Source organism: Miniopterus schreibersii (genome assembly GCF_964146895.1).
Source record: "Miniopterus schreibersii genome assembly, chromosome: 1".
Taxonomy (NCBI): Eukaryota; Metazoa; Chordata; class Mammalia; order Chiroptera; family Miniopteridae; genus Miniopterus; species Miniopterus schreibersii.
In genome coordinates this window covers 38624779-38640771 of record NC_138101.1, presented here as the reverse complement: position 1 = coordinate 38640771, position 15993 = coordinate 38624779, and the positions used below count along the sequence as shown (strand labels likewise).

The window sequence follows — 15993 nt, the reverse complement described above, 5'->3', positions numbered from 1 at the left end:
GCTTACAACATAGTGACTAGACAAGCATAAGCTTTACAAAGTGTTCCCCCTGATATTTCCAGTATCCAACGAGTACCATAGATATTTATTACATTATTATTGACTATATTTCCTCTGCTGTAATAAAATTTCTTTAAAATAGTATATTCTGCTTAAAAAAAATCTATGTAAAATTTTATTCTGCATAATATATATTTTAAAATGAAAAGAAATGACAAATATGAGGAGAAAAGTGTCTTCGATCCATTTCAACCAGTTGGAGAAATGTCACTGAACTAGGGTGCGACTCATTGCATTGAGTCTATTTCAGAAGTTTGGATAAATTGAACTTGAAAACACTACACATAAGATTAAAACTTCCAACCAATCTAACTTCCAAGTTTTGCCATTACAGTATTTTGAGAATACTGGCTCTTATAAATATATAAATATATGTATAAAAATTAAAATGTTTTCCCTGTTGGTGATCATGATAAGGCCTATATGTAAATGTCCGGTATTTTGCCAAAGCTGGTACATAGGTACACATGGAGACCTTTCAGGCACAAACTAGTAATGTTACAAAATTTTCCCATGGGTCCATTTTCAGTTTCTTTAGAAATTTTGTAAGAATTTTTTTAGTGAGGGATATTGTTGATGATAACATTTATTTTATTTTACATGCACTGTAAATTTAATCTTAAACTTCTCATAGCTTCCATAATTAATTTTCTTTCAAACCAATAATTTGTTTTGCAGCAATTTTTCCATGAAAAAAATTAGGTTTCCATTGCAGCAGTTGCTTGAGATTTTATTTAAAAATAAAAAGTCAGCCAGGCTGGGCATGGCTCAGAGGTTGAGCATCGACCTAGGATCCAAGCAATCGGGGTTCGATTCCCGGTCAGGGCACATGCCCGGGTTGTGGGCTCAATCAGTGACTCTCTCATCATGGATGTTTCTATCTTTCTCTCTCCCTCTCCTTTCCTCTCTCTGAAATCAATAAAGATATATTTTAAAAATAAATAAATAAATAAATAAATAAATAAATAAATAAAATAAAAAGTCAGTAAGCATATTTTCTAAAGGCTGCTTTATTATTTCAGAGATTTGTTTTTTGTAAGAACATTATTTTTCTTCATGAAGAAAAAAACCTCAAAATTCAACCCACATAAAGAAATCTTACCAAATTAACATCAGTGTAGTACAGTAAGTGTGCAATGTTTTTCTCATTAAAAAACAGGATTTAGCTAGTCTGTGGAGCTTACCCAGGAATAGGGAGCTGTCATATCCCCTCCTCTCTTCCACTTCCTATTGCAACCATTCAAGGCTGTTCTTACTGTAAAAAAATTAGAATCTTTTTTACAATGTATTTCTTTTCAATGTATCTGTTAATCACACTAAGAGTCACATTTAGAAGCAGTCCATGCGGTGGATATTGGTGCAGTACCCATGCTGTTTTGATGAAAATTCTCAGTCACAGTGTTGCTTTCTGTACACATTCTTTTCATTAGGTCAGTGCACGTGTACACAAATATTTGTCATTGTGAACATTTTTATGAGCACAACCGAGCAAACAAGAATAACCAAAGTTTATTTCTTGTGTGGAAAATTTCTTTATTAGTGCTTCCTTACCCTTCATATATTTAACACAACAAACGGACCTGGTTGACACACCTTTCTCTTTGCTGCCCCGACAGCCTGCCCTAAATCTACAGCATGGGCTTCACATTTTTCCCCTTATTGTCCTGTGGTGCATAAACTCATATTACACGGTGATTTTAAAGTTGACTTCAACTAAGATAAGTGAGTTTTACATTTTTTTGTTAGAATTTTTTTTTTTTTCTTGTGGAGGCACAGAGAAGTTAAACTTGAGTTTGAGACTGAAAGCTCTGGAGGGTCTGGCTCTGAAGTCTGCCCCCTTGCCCATTAGGCTCCTCCCACTGTTTCAGCGTTCCTGCTGCTGTTTCAAATAGCTTCACTAATTGTGGTTGGGATAGTGCACTCGTCTATTTTACTGATAAATTTATTTAAGAGATCCTGAGGTAGAATTGTACAGGTCTCCAAACTCTGCCTGATTTCACGTTGTCTAGATGTCCATTATCATCTTGCCTATTTCAATTGATTTTTCAACAAACAATGAAAATATTAATTCTTAGTAACAGATTTGTATATCCAATTGAAAATATAATTTCCCCAACTTTTGTTTTTGGTGATAATAGAACTGTATTGACTGTGTCTTTGGAACGTGTCATTTGATTTCATGGTTAGCAAGAAGGGGAGGCGATTTGTGGGAGCTAATATCTTTATGTGCCATCAAAAGAAAAAAAAATTCCTAGTTTAGAGAGTCACAAAATTATACAAAAAATGAACAAACTAGCTTAGAGAATATCTCAGAAAAATCCTATGTTCCAGATCCTCAAGGAGAGCGAGATTGGCGTTAATATGATGGGTCTCAATGCTCTCCAAATTCTTATAGCAGATAGGCTGAGGATTATGGTTCCCATAATTGCAACAAAATACAACTAACCCAGGTGCACATAAATACTTTTTTTGTGTTCTTTCTCTCACAAATACTTCTACACCCCCCCCCCCCATGAATTAAAAATTAAACACTCACTGAAAAAAATTAGAAATCCATTGGTAACAGCAAGGTCTTTTAGAAACTCAAATATGTCTTTAAATTTTCTTTAAAAATATGTAAGTAAATGGAAGATATTAAAAGAATGTGCTAGTTTCTTTCTGTGCTTTTTGACTACCCTAAGCCTATATCAGTATAACTGCCAGGGCAAGGAGTTGGTGGTTATAACTAGACCATAAGAGAATCTTATCGGGGCCCTGCCGGGCGTGGCTCAGCGGTTGAGCATCAACCTAGGATCCAGGAGATCGAGGTTTGATTCCTAGTCAGGGCCAGTGCCTGGGTTGCCAGCTCCACCCCCAGTCAGGGGGGGTGCAGGAGGCAGCCGATCAATGACTCTCTCATCATTGATGTTTCTATCTTTCCCTCTCCCTCTCCCTTCCTCTCTCTGGAATCAATAAAGATAGATTTAAAAAAAAAAAAAGGGAGAGAGAGAATCTTATAGGGTGGTTGAGGTAGCGGAGGTAAAGGGCAGGAGCATATTTCTAACCCTCCACAAACTTCTTTCTTATTTATTTATTTATTTATTTTAAATTTTTAAATTTTATTTTTGTTTAAAATATTACAGATGTCCCTTTTTCTCCCCAATGACCCCTTCCACCAAGTCCCCTCCCACTCCCCCGTCCCTCTCCCCATCATTGTCCATGTCCTTGGGTTGTGCATATATGCATGTAAATTCTTTGGTTACTCTCTCCCCCTCCACCCACCCGCCCTCCTCCATCCCTCTGACCTTCGTCAGTCTCATCCATGCTTCCATGTCATTGAATCTATTCTGTTCATCAGTTTATTAAGTTCTTTAGATTCCACGTATAAGGGAGATCATGTGATGTTTGTCTTTCTCTGCCTGGCTTATTTCACTTAGCATAATATTCTTCAGGTCCATCCATACTGTCCCAAAGGGTACGAGATTCCTCTTCTTTACAGCTGCGTAGTATTCCATGGTGTGAATGTCCCACAGCTTTTTATCCACTCACCTACTGATGGGCACTTGGGCTGTTTCCAGATCTTAGCTATTGTAAACTGTGCTCCTATGAACATTGGGGTGCATATATTCTTTCTGATTAGTGTTTCAGGATTGTTAGGATACATTCCTAGGAGTGGAATCACTGGGTCAAAAGGCAGCTCCATTTTTAATTTTTTGAGGAACCTCCACACTGTTTTCCATAGTGGCTGCCCCAGTCTGCATCCCCACCAGCAGTGTACCAGGGTTCCCTTTCCCCACACCCTCGCCAGCACGTGTCGTTTGTTGATTTGTTGATGGAGCCATTCTGACAGGTGTGAAGTGATACCTCATTGTGGTTTTAATTTGCATCTCTGATGATTAGCGACGTCGAGCATTTTCTCATGTGTCTCTTGGCCATCCGTATGTCCTCTTTGGAGAAGTGTCTATTCAGGTCTTTTGCCCATTTCTTAATTGGATTGTTTGTCTTCCTCTTGCTGAGTAATATGAGTTCTTTGTACACTTTAGAAATTAGCCCCTTATCAGATGCATCCTTGGCAAATATGTTTTCCCAGACCGTGGGGTTCCTTTGTATTTTGAGGCTGTTTTCTTTTGCTCTGCAGAAGCTTTTTAGTTTGATGTAGTCCCATATGGGAGGGATCACATTACCGGACTTCAAACTGTATTACAAAACCACAGTAATCAAAACTGCTTGATATTGGTACAACAACAGGCATATAGATCAATGGAACAGAACAGAGACCCCAGAAATAGACCCACGCCATTATGGTCAGTTAATATTTGACAAAGGAGGCAAGAGTATCCAATGGATAAAAGAAAGTCTCTTCAATAAGTGGTGCTGGGAAAATTGGACAGATACATGCAAAAAAATGAAACTAGACCACGAACTTTCACCATACACAAAAGTAAACTCAAAATGGATAAATGGATAAAAGACTTAAATGTAAGTCACGAAACCATAAAAATCCTGGGAGAAAACATAGGCAGTGAAGTCACAGACATCCCACATAGTGGAATTTTCTGATACATCTCCTAGAGCAAGAGAAACAAAAGAAAAAAGAAACATATGGAACTCTACAAACTTCTTGTTCACTCCATCTCTGTGTATCTGTCACTCAAAATACAAAAAAAAAAAATCAAAAAAAAAATGCTAAGACCTTGTAGAAATGATCAGAGCAACAGAAAGCAAGTACATTCTGAAACCATTAGTTCTAGCCTGGCTGTTTCTGCTGCCAAAATTGTTACTTCTTCAGCAAATGTTTGCTCTGTCCAAGATATTGGCAATTCACGGTTCTTTCAGGTGAAAACACACACGCACACACACGCACACACACACACACACCCCCCCCAGGACTTTTTATCATAACGAGGCTGACTGGAAGCCATCCTTGCCTGGGGTGGAGGAGCGAGCCTGTCCCCGAGGACCCTTCTGGTTCCTGGCTGGGCACCCCTCTCGGGCCCTGGAGCACCCCTGCACTCCCCCTGGCCCCTCTGGCCCAGCTCCTTCTCGGCGCCTCCCAGCTTTGCCCGCTGGAGAAGCAGCAGGCCCTGCTCTGTGTGCTTTGCCTCTGCAGCTCAAACCTTTGGATGGTAACTGCCTGTAACATCGCCGACCACATTCAGCTTATTTCCTAAACTTATCTTTCCCCTCCTGGCCCCCAGCCCTGCCCTGGTGAATTATTCCAGCTCCCAGGGTTCCCTTCAGCAGCAGCACTGGCAGACAATGACCACCAAAACAGGGACCACACTGTGAGGTAAAGCTTGCTTTGTAAATCTGTCTTCTTTAAGTTTTTCTCTTTCAGCCACAGAGAACTGTGCTCTCTGAATGATTTCTGTTTTGAACATGCTTATGATTAGAATGTTTTTGCCATGTTTCATTTTTTCCACAGGAAACTCAGCTCTTGTTTATGCTGTGCAGGATTTCTCGGGCCTCCAATGGTCACTTTCATTTTTCTGGGTCCGGTGGGACTCTTCCGAAACACGCCAGGATTGTCTTCTGGTGAATCACGGAGCTTCAGAAGGGAAAAAGGAATCCTCTCAGTCCTCACTTCTCCCCTCCCATTTCCCCTCTACCCCCACACACGTGTGTGCACACACACGTACTTTCCAGTATGTTGAGTATGTTGTTTATTTATTTCAGTATCCTGGACTCGATGTGGACAAAGTAAAGCTGGACTTTGTATAGGATGGGACAAATGGAAGCAATATTCTTTTCTCAGTGAAAGAGCCATTCAGTTTGGAAGTCAGATGACTTAGTTTATCCTAAGAGGTGTATTGTTTTTCACTTTTCTTTTTTTCATTAATCTTTTTAAAAACCAAATTTTAGACATTTTCATTTTCAACCTGTGGCTTAACTTTAATAGGAAGACTTCCTGTGTCATGTAGGCTATACTATAGAACCACATAAAATTGTTACTTGATGATAGGGTTTAAAAGACTTTTTATGAACTAACTTTATATTTGAAAGTAAGTATCATTCATGGAGCATCTTCCAATGTACCTAGTTCAATGAGATTAGTCATTTTATGTTTTGTAGTCCTACTTCCTGGACCTGTCTCCCCATATAATTCTGAAATCATCTTCATCCACTAGTCACAATGAAGCAATGCTAATTCAGGACTAATCCTCCCAGGTTTCTGAATTGGTTACACCCCATCCCAGATGTGACCAGCGTGTATTCAAGTCAGCTACCTTATTTTCATCTTGTTACTCATACCATTCTTCTCTGACATTTTTGCAGTGTGGAGAGCTTGTGCTTTATGTCAGGGGAAAGTTTATTTTGTGAAAGAAAAATTTCCTTATAGATTGTGAACTTCTTATTTGACTAAGATAAATCAAGAACATTTGTTGACTCTGGGTAGAGACCACCCGTGGTACATTTGCACTATGACAAAGTGAGCGGAGCTGGGAAAACTGAAGTCTATTTCTGGGTTGCCACTAACTTGTTTCGTGTCTTTAAGCAGACTCTGCTTACAGTCACTATAATTGTATTCATTATGTTTGAAAAGTTGAGACAGGAAACATATAATCATTCCCAAAATGACCTTCTAAAGATAAAAAACACAATGTCTGAAAAAAATGCATAGGATGGGATTGACATCAGATTGCACATTGTAGAAGAAAAGGTTAGCGAACACAAAGGCAAAGCAATAGATGTTAACCAAATTAAAACCACAAGAAAAGGATTATTTAAAACTGAATTGGACATCAGTGAGCTGTGAACAATTTCATGTGGCCTGGAGTCCCGGAAGGAAGAGGGAAAGACAGGAAAAAAAAAAATAATGAGTGTAAACCCACATGTCTAAGAAGCTTGATAAACCTGAAGCACAATGCGTGCACACACACACGCCCGTGAAAATAACCACACCAAAGCACATCATAATTCCATTACTCAAAGTCAGTGATAAAGAAAAAGTAATCTTACAAGCAGGAAGATAAAACAGATGCATTAAGTACAGAAAAAAAAAGGTAAGAAAGAAAACAGATTTCTATAAGGAAAAATGAGGTCAACTAAAGCGTAATTATGAGTGATGGACTTATTTTGCATTAAGCCCATATACTTTTTAACATTGATGTGTGAAATGTGATTTTTAAATTCAAAGTAAAATATGCAGTTCCATTTCTTTCCAAAGCTTCTACTGAAGACCTTTGTTCTGCTTGTCACTGAGCCAGGAGCTTTATACACTCAAAAATGCCCTTTGTATTTAGATCTCTGTGTGCTCAGTGTGTTAGAGGCCAATTTTACTTTGCGTCATGTTGCAGTGTCTTAAGATTAACATTAGTTACTCAGCTTCTGACTTTTATGCTTTTATTTCTCCAGGATTTGATTGTCAGAAAATATTTTATTAAGAATTTGCACAATCTGGTACAAAAAATGAGTATCCCCAAAGATGTCCTGAGAAAGAATTTGGAGATGGTGCATGGCTATCCCATGATCTATGCTTTTGTGGACAACTGGGAAAGGATTGAGCAGTTCCACAGCAGGCCAGATGACATTGTGATAGCCACTTACCCCAAATCAGGTGAGTTTTGTGGCCTGACAAATACAGGTCTGACTTCAACCTTTGTTTTCTGAAAATCAACTTCTCTATAAAATCATTATCATCCTAAGTAAAATTAATATTCCTATCACTTAGTCTAGCTATCTACTTCAAGTATATTAAAATGGAAATTTGAGGCATAGAAAACTCCACAGAATTAAGTTTTTAATAGAAAGTGTTAGGATTCCAACAGGTACTTTATCCCTCAGATTTGGGTGATGGTTATAAAAACATGTTGCTTTCTGCCACAGGTACCACTTGGATAAGTGAAATTGTGGACATGATTTTAAATGATGGAGATGTTGAAAAGTGTAAGAGAGATTTTATAACTGTGAAAGTCCCAATGTTGGAAATGGCTGTCCTTGGACTAAGAACTTCAGGTAATTTTAAACCATTTGGGAATTATAATTTTGTTATATTATTTATCTAGCATATTAATTATTGTATTTATGATTTCCACTGAAAAAATGGAGTAAATTTGGTAACATAAAGTGGAAATTTGAAAGTAATACAATAACCAAGGCATGTAGAGAAACTGAAGTTTTAGTCTATGACATATTTGGGTGTGATAACAAAAAATGAATAAGTTTTGTTGTAGGAAACAATTAAAAATTTGGTCAATAACATAAGGAAAGTACCTTATCTTTTATTGACTTTTGTTGTGTAGAATTTGATGGATTAGAACAATAAGCTCCTAATTTAGGACTTTATTGTAGTTAAATAAGTAAAGAAGTACCAACATCTCCTAAAAAATAAAATTTATTATTAATACAGTTCAATTTTTATTTCTTAATTCTTTGAGTGCCTCTAAAGAATTATGTACTGTTCTATGGGCTAGATACAAAATTATTAGTAAATTAGATGTCCTAATCCCAAGGAATTTATGGTAATATAGAGACATTAAATAAGTAAATAAACTATCAATATGTGCATGTTATTGGCCTTATGTATCCAAAGAGTAAGGCTCAGTGAAAGAGAACAACAGGAGAGTTTACTTTAGATTGGATGATTAGAGACATCTCTCTTGAACTGAGACCTAAAACCATGCACATAGTTGGAGAAAGCATATTTCAGGAACATGGAGTATTAGCTACAAAGCCCTAGATGCAGAAAAGGCACTGGTGTGGTCCTGGGACTAGAAAACAACCGCAACAACCAACAACAGTGAAAGAAGGGAAGTATGAGATGCAAAGCAATTGGAGGCTAGACAGAGACAGGTCATGAGGGCTTGTACTTTTTAAGCAGCAGTGAGCTAAGAGACAATCAGTAAAGTATGGTATCCTGTAGGCAAGTGAGAAGTGTTAGGAAATGAGGCCTGGCTCTTCCATGCTGCTGGAAACCTGGCATAAGTACAGCAGTGAAACTGTGTATCAATTTAAAGAGCAGAATCCTAATTTTCTCCCCTGCTGTAGCTAGCTACTTGCACAGGCGGAGCAGGACCAGTTGGGAGCATGTCATTCCTCCTGAGCGGTGGCGTGAGGTCAGTCAGAGAGCAAATGCTAAAGCTTGGAACTAAAGGATTATTTTTGAACAAGCATCCAAAATGAATGTTAGAGTGAGTTTAGACTCCGGGGCTGAAGAAAAGTAGGAAATTAAAAAAGTGGTAGAATCAAAGTAATCAGGGATATGGGAGGGGGGTTATTTGTGGGAGACAGGAGTTGGAGGTGGTTAGTGAGGCTGCGAGCATTGCTGGAGAGTGAGTAGGTGAGGCTCCCCAGGTAAAGGAAGACAAGTTGGCACTCAGATTTACTATGGGTCCTGAATGTGAATACGTGTGGTGTCGTTACATGTTCCCAACATTTATATTTCCCCATGTAAAGGGTTCCTTTAAAGGATCTCAATGGCAAAACAATGACAAGACAGAAGAAAGAGGTTGAGAAATCTTTCAGAGAAGCTGAGGGAGGGAAAGGGAACAATGTGAGGAAAGTGTCAGGAAAGAAACAGACGTAAGAGTTCATATGATGGCACTGAGGAATAGTGAGCTGTGGAAGAGTATGGTCTGTGCTTTCTACATGCTGAGTAAAGAGACTGTGACTACCAGGTCAGTAGAAGCATAATGAAATACCTTGTGGAATTTTATAGGTGTGTGATTAATTTTTTCATATAAAATTCAGGATACCCAATTAAATTTGAAATTCAGGTATCTATTTTATTTAATATAAGTATATTCCAAATATTACATGCAACATACTTATACCAAAAAGTATCTGTTGTTAATCTGAAATTCAAATTTAACAGGAATTTTTGCATCTTTATTTTCTAAGTCCGCCAACCCTGCCCGCATTGATCTTAAGGAGTTCTTAATACAACTGTGTGTTATATAATGCTCTCTACAGAGCATTTGTTGGTGAACAAAACAAATGCCACCCCTGTGTGTTTGGGGGTAGGGACATGGAAGAAGCATGGGAACTGATAACAAATAGGTAAATGAATGATGAAATTAAGTGCTATGTAGAATGTTATAAAGGGATGTTTTACTAGAAAGACTGAGTGGTTTTTTAGCATCTGCAATAAAATTTGGTAAGCTGTTGAAGCATAGGGTTGTTTTGAATGAGTGAGTCAGATAAAATTTGGGGCAGGTGTGTCTTCATATGCAAAAGATGGGAAGATAATGTAGAATTAGCACGTAATCTAGAGGTTAGACTGGATATAAGTAATATTGTGAAATATATGTAGAGGACTTTAATATTTTTTGGATGTGACACCTGAAAGAGGAGAGAACAAGAAATGAGATCTTGGTGACTCTAGGAGATGACACCTTTAACAGCTGTATCTGGGGTGCGATAAAGGCCACTAGCCCATTAAGAGAATAGTGAGTGAAAGGGGTTAGCATAGCTCTTCCCAGCCTACGTCACAAATTCTCTGAGCATGCCTTTACTCCACAAGTGCCTTCAGACTGGCCAAGTCACTTATGTAGGGAGATCCTTCTGGCTCTAAACATAGAAAATAAATGAATGCTTTCTGCCTCAGGGAAGTTTATATATCCCTGATCCAAAGACTTAATGTGAAACCAAGTTCTACCACATAGTAGCTGTATGACTTTGGAGAGTTCAACTAATACCTTAAAGTTACACAACATTTTCATTTTGCATTATACATATGACACATAAAGGAAATAATGAAAAGGCAGGAAAAAACAGCTGATGCTACACAAAAATGACATCATCTATACTATAATAGCTGATGCAAAACAATAGTTGATGTGAGATTTACTAGATGTCAATAACTCTTTGACAAAGAAAAAACATTTTTATAATTATTTATGATAGGCACAGACATGATAAAACCAAAGTGCTAAGGTTGCTATTATTACTCCTCATTTTGGAGGTAAAGAAAGTGAAATATAGAAACTGGGATACTTTCAAATGTCTCGCAGTGAGTAAGCGATAGAGTTAGAATTTGAATCCAAGAAGGCTAACCTCATAACCTATGCCCTTAATCATCATATAATATTGCCTCTTACAATCCAGGTAAATAATGCCTATGATTAGTTCAAAATTTAGTAGCATTATATACTGTTCAAAAATATTCTGAAAGGTTGGTTGAGAAAATTAGGAAATGCAGGCTCCTTGGAGACTCTAATATCTCTGTATACCAAACTGAATGTTCCCAGGTGTAGAACAATTAGAGAAGAATCCATCACCCTGGCTTGTGAAGACACATCTACCAACTGATCTTCTTCCTAAGTCTTTTTGGAAGAACAACTGCAAGGTACACTCTAGACTGCCACTCAATTTTTTAATGTGACCATAATCCCTTCACTCACTCACATAGTAAATAATTGCTCGGGTGTTTTATTTATTTGTTACCTTGAGAGCTGAGCTATATAAGAAAGTATTTCCATGAAAGTGTTTGAATTTTTTTTTTTATGCTCACCTTGAGGATATGTTTTTATTGATTTTAGAGAGAGAGGATGAGAGAGAGAAACATCGACCAATTGCCTACTGTACTTACCCCAATTGGGGATCTAACCCTCAATGTAGGTATGTGCCCTGACAAGGAATTGAACCCGCAAAATTTTGGTGTATGGGCCGACAGATCAATGGAGCCACCCAGCCAGGGCTCAATTATTTTAGTCTAATCCTACATATTAAAAGTTTCCAGTTATGTAGCAACAGGATTCCCATCTCAGTACAAGCCCCTGGATATTTTGATCTTCTCTGAAAATTCAACATAAGGAAGTCAGTTCTTATTTGATTAGTAAAATTCTCCAGTGAAACATTTATGACTTTTGGAGAAATTTGCTTTTGGAGAAATTTGAAATTCATTTTCTTCAGTAATTGTGGGGCTTTTCAGATTATCTATTTCATCTCAGCTGACATTTGCTAGTTTGTGATGTGTGAGGAATTCTGAGTTGTTGAATTTTATAACGAAAAGCTATTCATAATATTCCCTTCTTATTCTTTTTTTTTAACAGACTTTATTTTTTACAGCCATTTTATTTGTTGTTAGGCCAATTTTAGGTTCACAGCAAAACTGAGTGGAAGTCAAAGCGATTTCCCATACATCCCTTGCCCTCACACACGTTTAGATTCTCCACTGTCAGCATCTCCCACCAGAGTGGTACATTTGTTACCGTTGATGAACTTACATTGATACACATTATCACCCAAAGCCCATAATTTACCTCAGGATCCATTCTTGGTGTTGTACATTCTATGGGTTTGGATAAATGTATTTGTCATGATATATATGTGTGTGTATATATATATATATATCATCATATCATATCATATCATACAGTATAGTTTTAGTGACCTAAAAAATCTCTGTGCTCCATCTATTTATCCCCCCCTCTCCCTCAACCCTGGAAACCACTGCTCTGTCTCTATAGTTCTGCCTTCTCCAGAATATTGTATAATTGGAATCACACAGTATGTAGCCTTTACAGATTATATTCTTTCACTTGGTATCATGCATTTAAGATTCTTCTATGTCTTTTCATGGCTTGATAGCTCATTTCTTTTTAGTGTTTTTTTAGTTTCTTTTCTGTCTGGAGGTGCCACAGTTTGCTTGTACACTCACCTACTGAAGGACATATTGGTGGCTTCCAAGTTTTGGCAATTATGAATCAAGCTACTACAAACAACCATGCGCAGGTTTTTCTGTGTACTTTATTTTCCAACTCCTTTGGGTAAATTCCAAGTAGTGAAACTGCTGAATTGAATGGTAGGAGTATGTTTAGTTGTGTGTGTTTTTAATTTTTTAATTGATTTTTAGAGATTTCATGGATTTCAAATATGTTACTTTCTTTGCTTGTATGTTAATTTTTTCTTAAAAAACACACACACATCCATTTGATTTCTTCCCCTCCTCCGACAGATGATTTATCTGGCTCGAAATGCCAAGGATGTCGCAGTCTCATATTACCACTTTGACTTAATGAATAATTTGCAACCTCCTCCTGGCACCTGGGAAGAATATCTGGAGAGATTCATGGCTGGAAATGGTAGGTAGGCCTTGGCCTAAAATTGATAAGTAATGTTTTTAACTTTTAATAACACTATTAACTATTGCTGGTATGAATTTTCCTTTCATAACATTTATTTTTCCCAAGTCAGTAACAAGTACATTCAAATACCATTTAAAAATTAAATCAAATATGTCTAATATTTTGCTATGGTATTTAATATATAAACCTGGTATTAAACACTGGCTTAATGAAAATATTCTCTAAGCTCTTTTCAGTTGCTAGAAATCCATTTTCACTTTCTGCTCACAGTAGAAATTGCTTACCTTGCCGAAACCATTAGTATAATCTGTTGTACACATACTTATAGTACTTAAATAAATAATTTATATAGTACTTCATAAAAGAATAGTTTTCTTCCATGTGAGGCTAAGTATAACCTAGTGGAGATCAATGTATTTTCAATTAAAGTGTTTCCTTGTACATAATATTTTTAAATCTGATTGCTTGTAAATTCATATTTGGTCTCTATATATATAATTTAAATTGGCCTTATATTCTCAGTCCCCTTGATTATTAATGCCACAGAATGTTTGAACATTGACTTATTTTTCAGAAACAAATCTTTAATTTTATGAATGCTTATGGAAATAGACTTTTTCTCTGATTTTAGTGGCCTATGGTTCCTGGTTTAATCATGTTAAGAGCTGGTGGAAGAAAAAAGAAGAACACCCAATACTTTTCTTGCTCTATGAAGATATGAAAGAGGTAAAATGGTAGAAATTCATTCTGGGTAATTCCTCATTACATCCTGGGGTAAAAAGATTAACATAAAATTTTCAACTTAATCTATGGAGTCCAAAATGATATAATTCTTCATGCCTACTTCCCCAAATCTTAAGATCATTAATGACTTTCTAATTGTAAAACCTATAACATTTTTATTCCTCTTACCCCTCTTAACCATTGTATTTATTGTGAGCACCTTTTCTTTCTGAAATTCTCTCCTCCATTTAACAGGTTATCATACTCTCACAGCTTTTCAGTGGATCTCTATCTATCACTTGGTCGCTTCTCTTTTTAAGCTGTTTACTATATTTTGGTGCTCATGTCCATGCCCACTATTGCCAAAACTATTTATATGCTGTTGATGCCTTCAAAACTTTAATTTCTACACTGAATTCAAACCCATGCTTTTATTTAAATGACCCTCAAATTTAACATGTTCAAAACTAAACTAATCTTGCTTCTCTCTCTCCACCAGGTAATCCTTTTCTTCTTTTATTCTCGCCTTTGATTAATGATGTTATATGTCCATTCAGTTTTCAAAGCTTGAAATTAAATTGTCCTCATTAGTTTCCCTTTAGTGAATATAGTTCAACTATGTCTTGAACATCCCATTGGTTCACATGCCCTATTACATTCTTCAAATGTGCCCCCCTCCTTTATTTGCTTACTACCTCCCTCTTAGCCAGGGACTCATAAACATTCATCTTGTCTCCTGTATGAACTGGCATTAGTTCAAATACTACTGCCAGATCCCAGGCCTATTCTGGAGCTCTTTCACTTAAATTAGGCAAATGGGAGGAGTGTGTGTGCCCACACACGGGAAATATATGGAAACCAAGCTTTTCTAGTTCTACGAGCCTGGGCATACAAATGAGAATACTTGTTAGACTTTCAGCTCATGATGGAAGGTGCCATACCTACCGTTCTTTTGTTGTTGTTAACCCTCCTCACCTGAGGATTTCCTAATTTTTAGAAAAAGTGAAAGGAAGGGAAGGAAGGAGGGAGAAAGAGAGAGAGAGATCGATTTGCTGCCTCCCTCACGTGCCCTGACTGGACCAGAATCGAACCCGTGACCCTTCAGTGTGTGGCCGATGCTCTAACCACGGAGCAACACCAGCCAAGGCGCATATCTACCTTCGTGTGACTGCATTCGCAGTACCTAATTTAGCACCTACTGCATAAATAAGGGCTCAATGGTCATTTGTTGTGTTAATAATTGATTGATTGAATTAATGAATAAATAGATGAGTGAGCAGTAAAATAAACATTTTGGTGACTTTCTTACTTTGCCTACCAGAAATCATGCCCCAGGTACAATCTCCCTTGCTCCACATATTTCTAATTAACCCCCAGATTATTTCTCACATCTTATCAAAAAGAGTCCTCTGCGTTTTTCTGCTCTGCACAGGCTCCCACCCTCTGTCATACTTGTTTGCAGCCCATAGAGAACCTGTGCTCTAAAACTTACCAATGTTTGAGGCAATTAATGTCAATTTGGTGGCATACACAGCTAAAGTGGTTTTGGTTAATATGATTAAATTACATATTCTTTATAAGAGAGAAAAATGTTCTTCTATTCCAAGTATCTCTCTTCCTGTAAACGTAAATAACACTAGCTTTCTGAAAATAGAAATTTTATCTTCTTAATATAGTTTCTTTTCTCCATAGAATGGAGAAATACGTTTTCTGACCTGGCACAGTATCCAAATTCTGAGTCACACATATGCTGTATCCCACATGACTCTCTTGTGTCAACCTTTCCTCTTTACTGAGCTAACATGCCTTATTCAAATCAACTCATTTAAATTGATCTACAGTGTGTTTTAATCAGCTTTATAAACATATCCACGTACTTTGTATCCCATTCAAATCTTCTATATAGATCATAATTAAAAGGCAATGTTTTTCTACTGCCATACAGATATTCTTAGACAATGTTATATAAAGAGGTTTAATATAACAATATTAGAGCAAAATTATAATTACATATCACGAATAAAATTCAGAGAGAAGCCTAGTAATTTACTTCAGGTTTATTAGTGCCTTCATAAATTCTCAATAAATGAGTTGAAAGAGAAATGCAGCAGAGGAAGACTCGATAGGAGCCAGCACTCTGCACTTGAACTTGTGCTGGTTTATACAGTAACATCATCACTGATACTTTGGCTGTGGCCAGGTT

At 37.1% G+C, this 15993-nt stretch overlaps 1 protein-coding gene across 1 annotated transcript in view; it reads left to right on the top strand.

Annotated features, from left to right (window-relative positions):
- Positions 1-15993, top strand: part of LOC308563611 (uncharacterized protein) — a 61723-nt gene that overhangs the window by 41061 nt on the left and 4669 nt on the right. The window contains exons 9-13 of the mRNA XM_081150821.1: positions 7300-7597; positions 7867-7995; positions 11229-11326; positions 12938-13064; positions 13699-13793. Coding sequence (XP_081006947.1) covers positions 7300-7597; positions 7867-7995; positions 11229-11326; positions 12938-13064; positions 13699-13793 — 747 coding nt within the window. The remainder of the gene's footprint in view (positions 1-7299; positions 7598-7866; positions 7996-11228; positions 11327-12937; positions 13065-13698; positions 13794-15993) is intronic.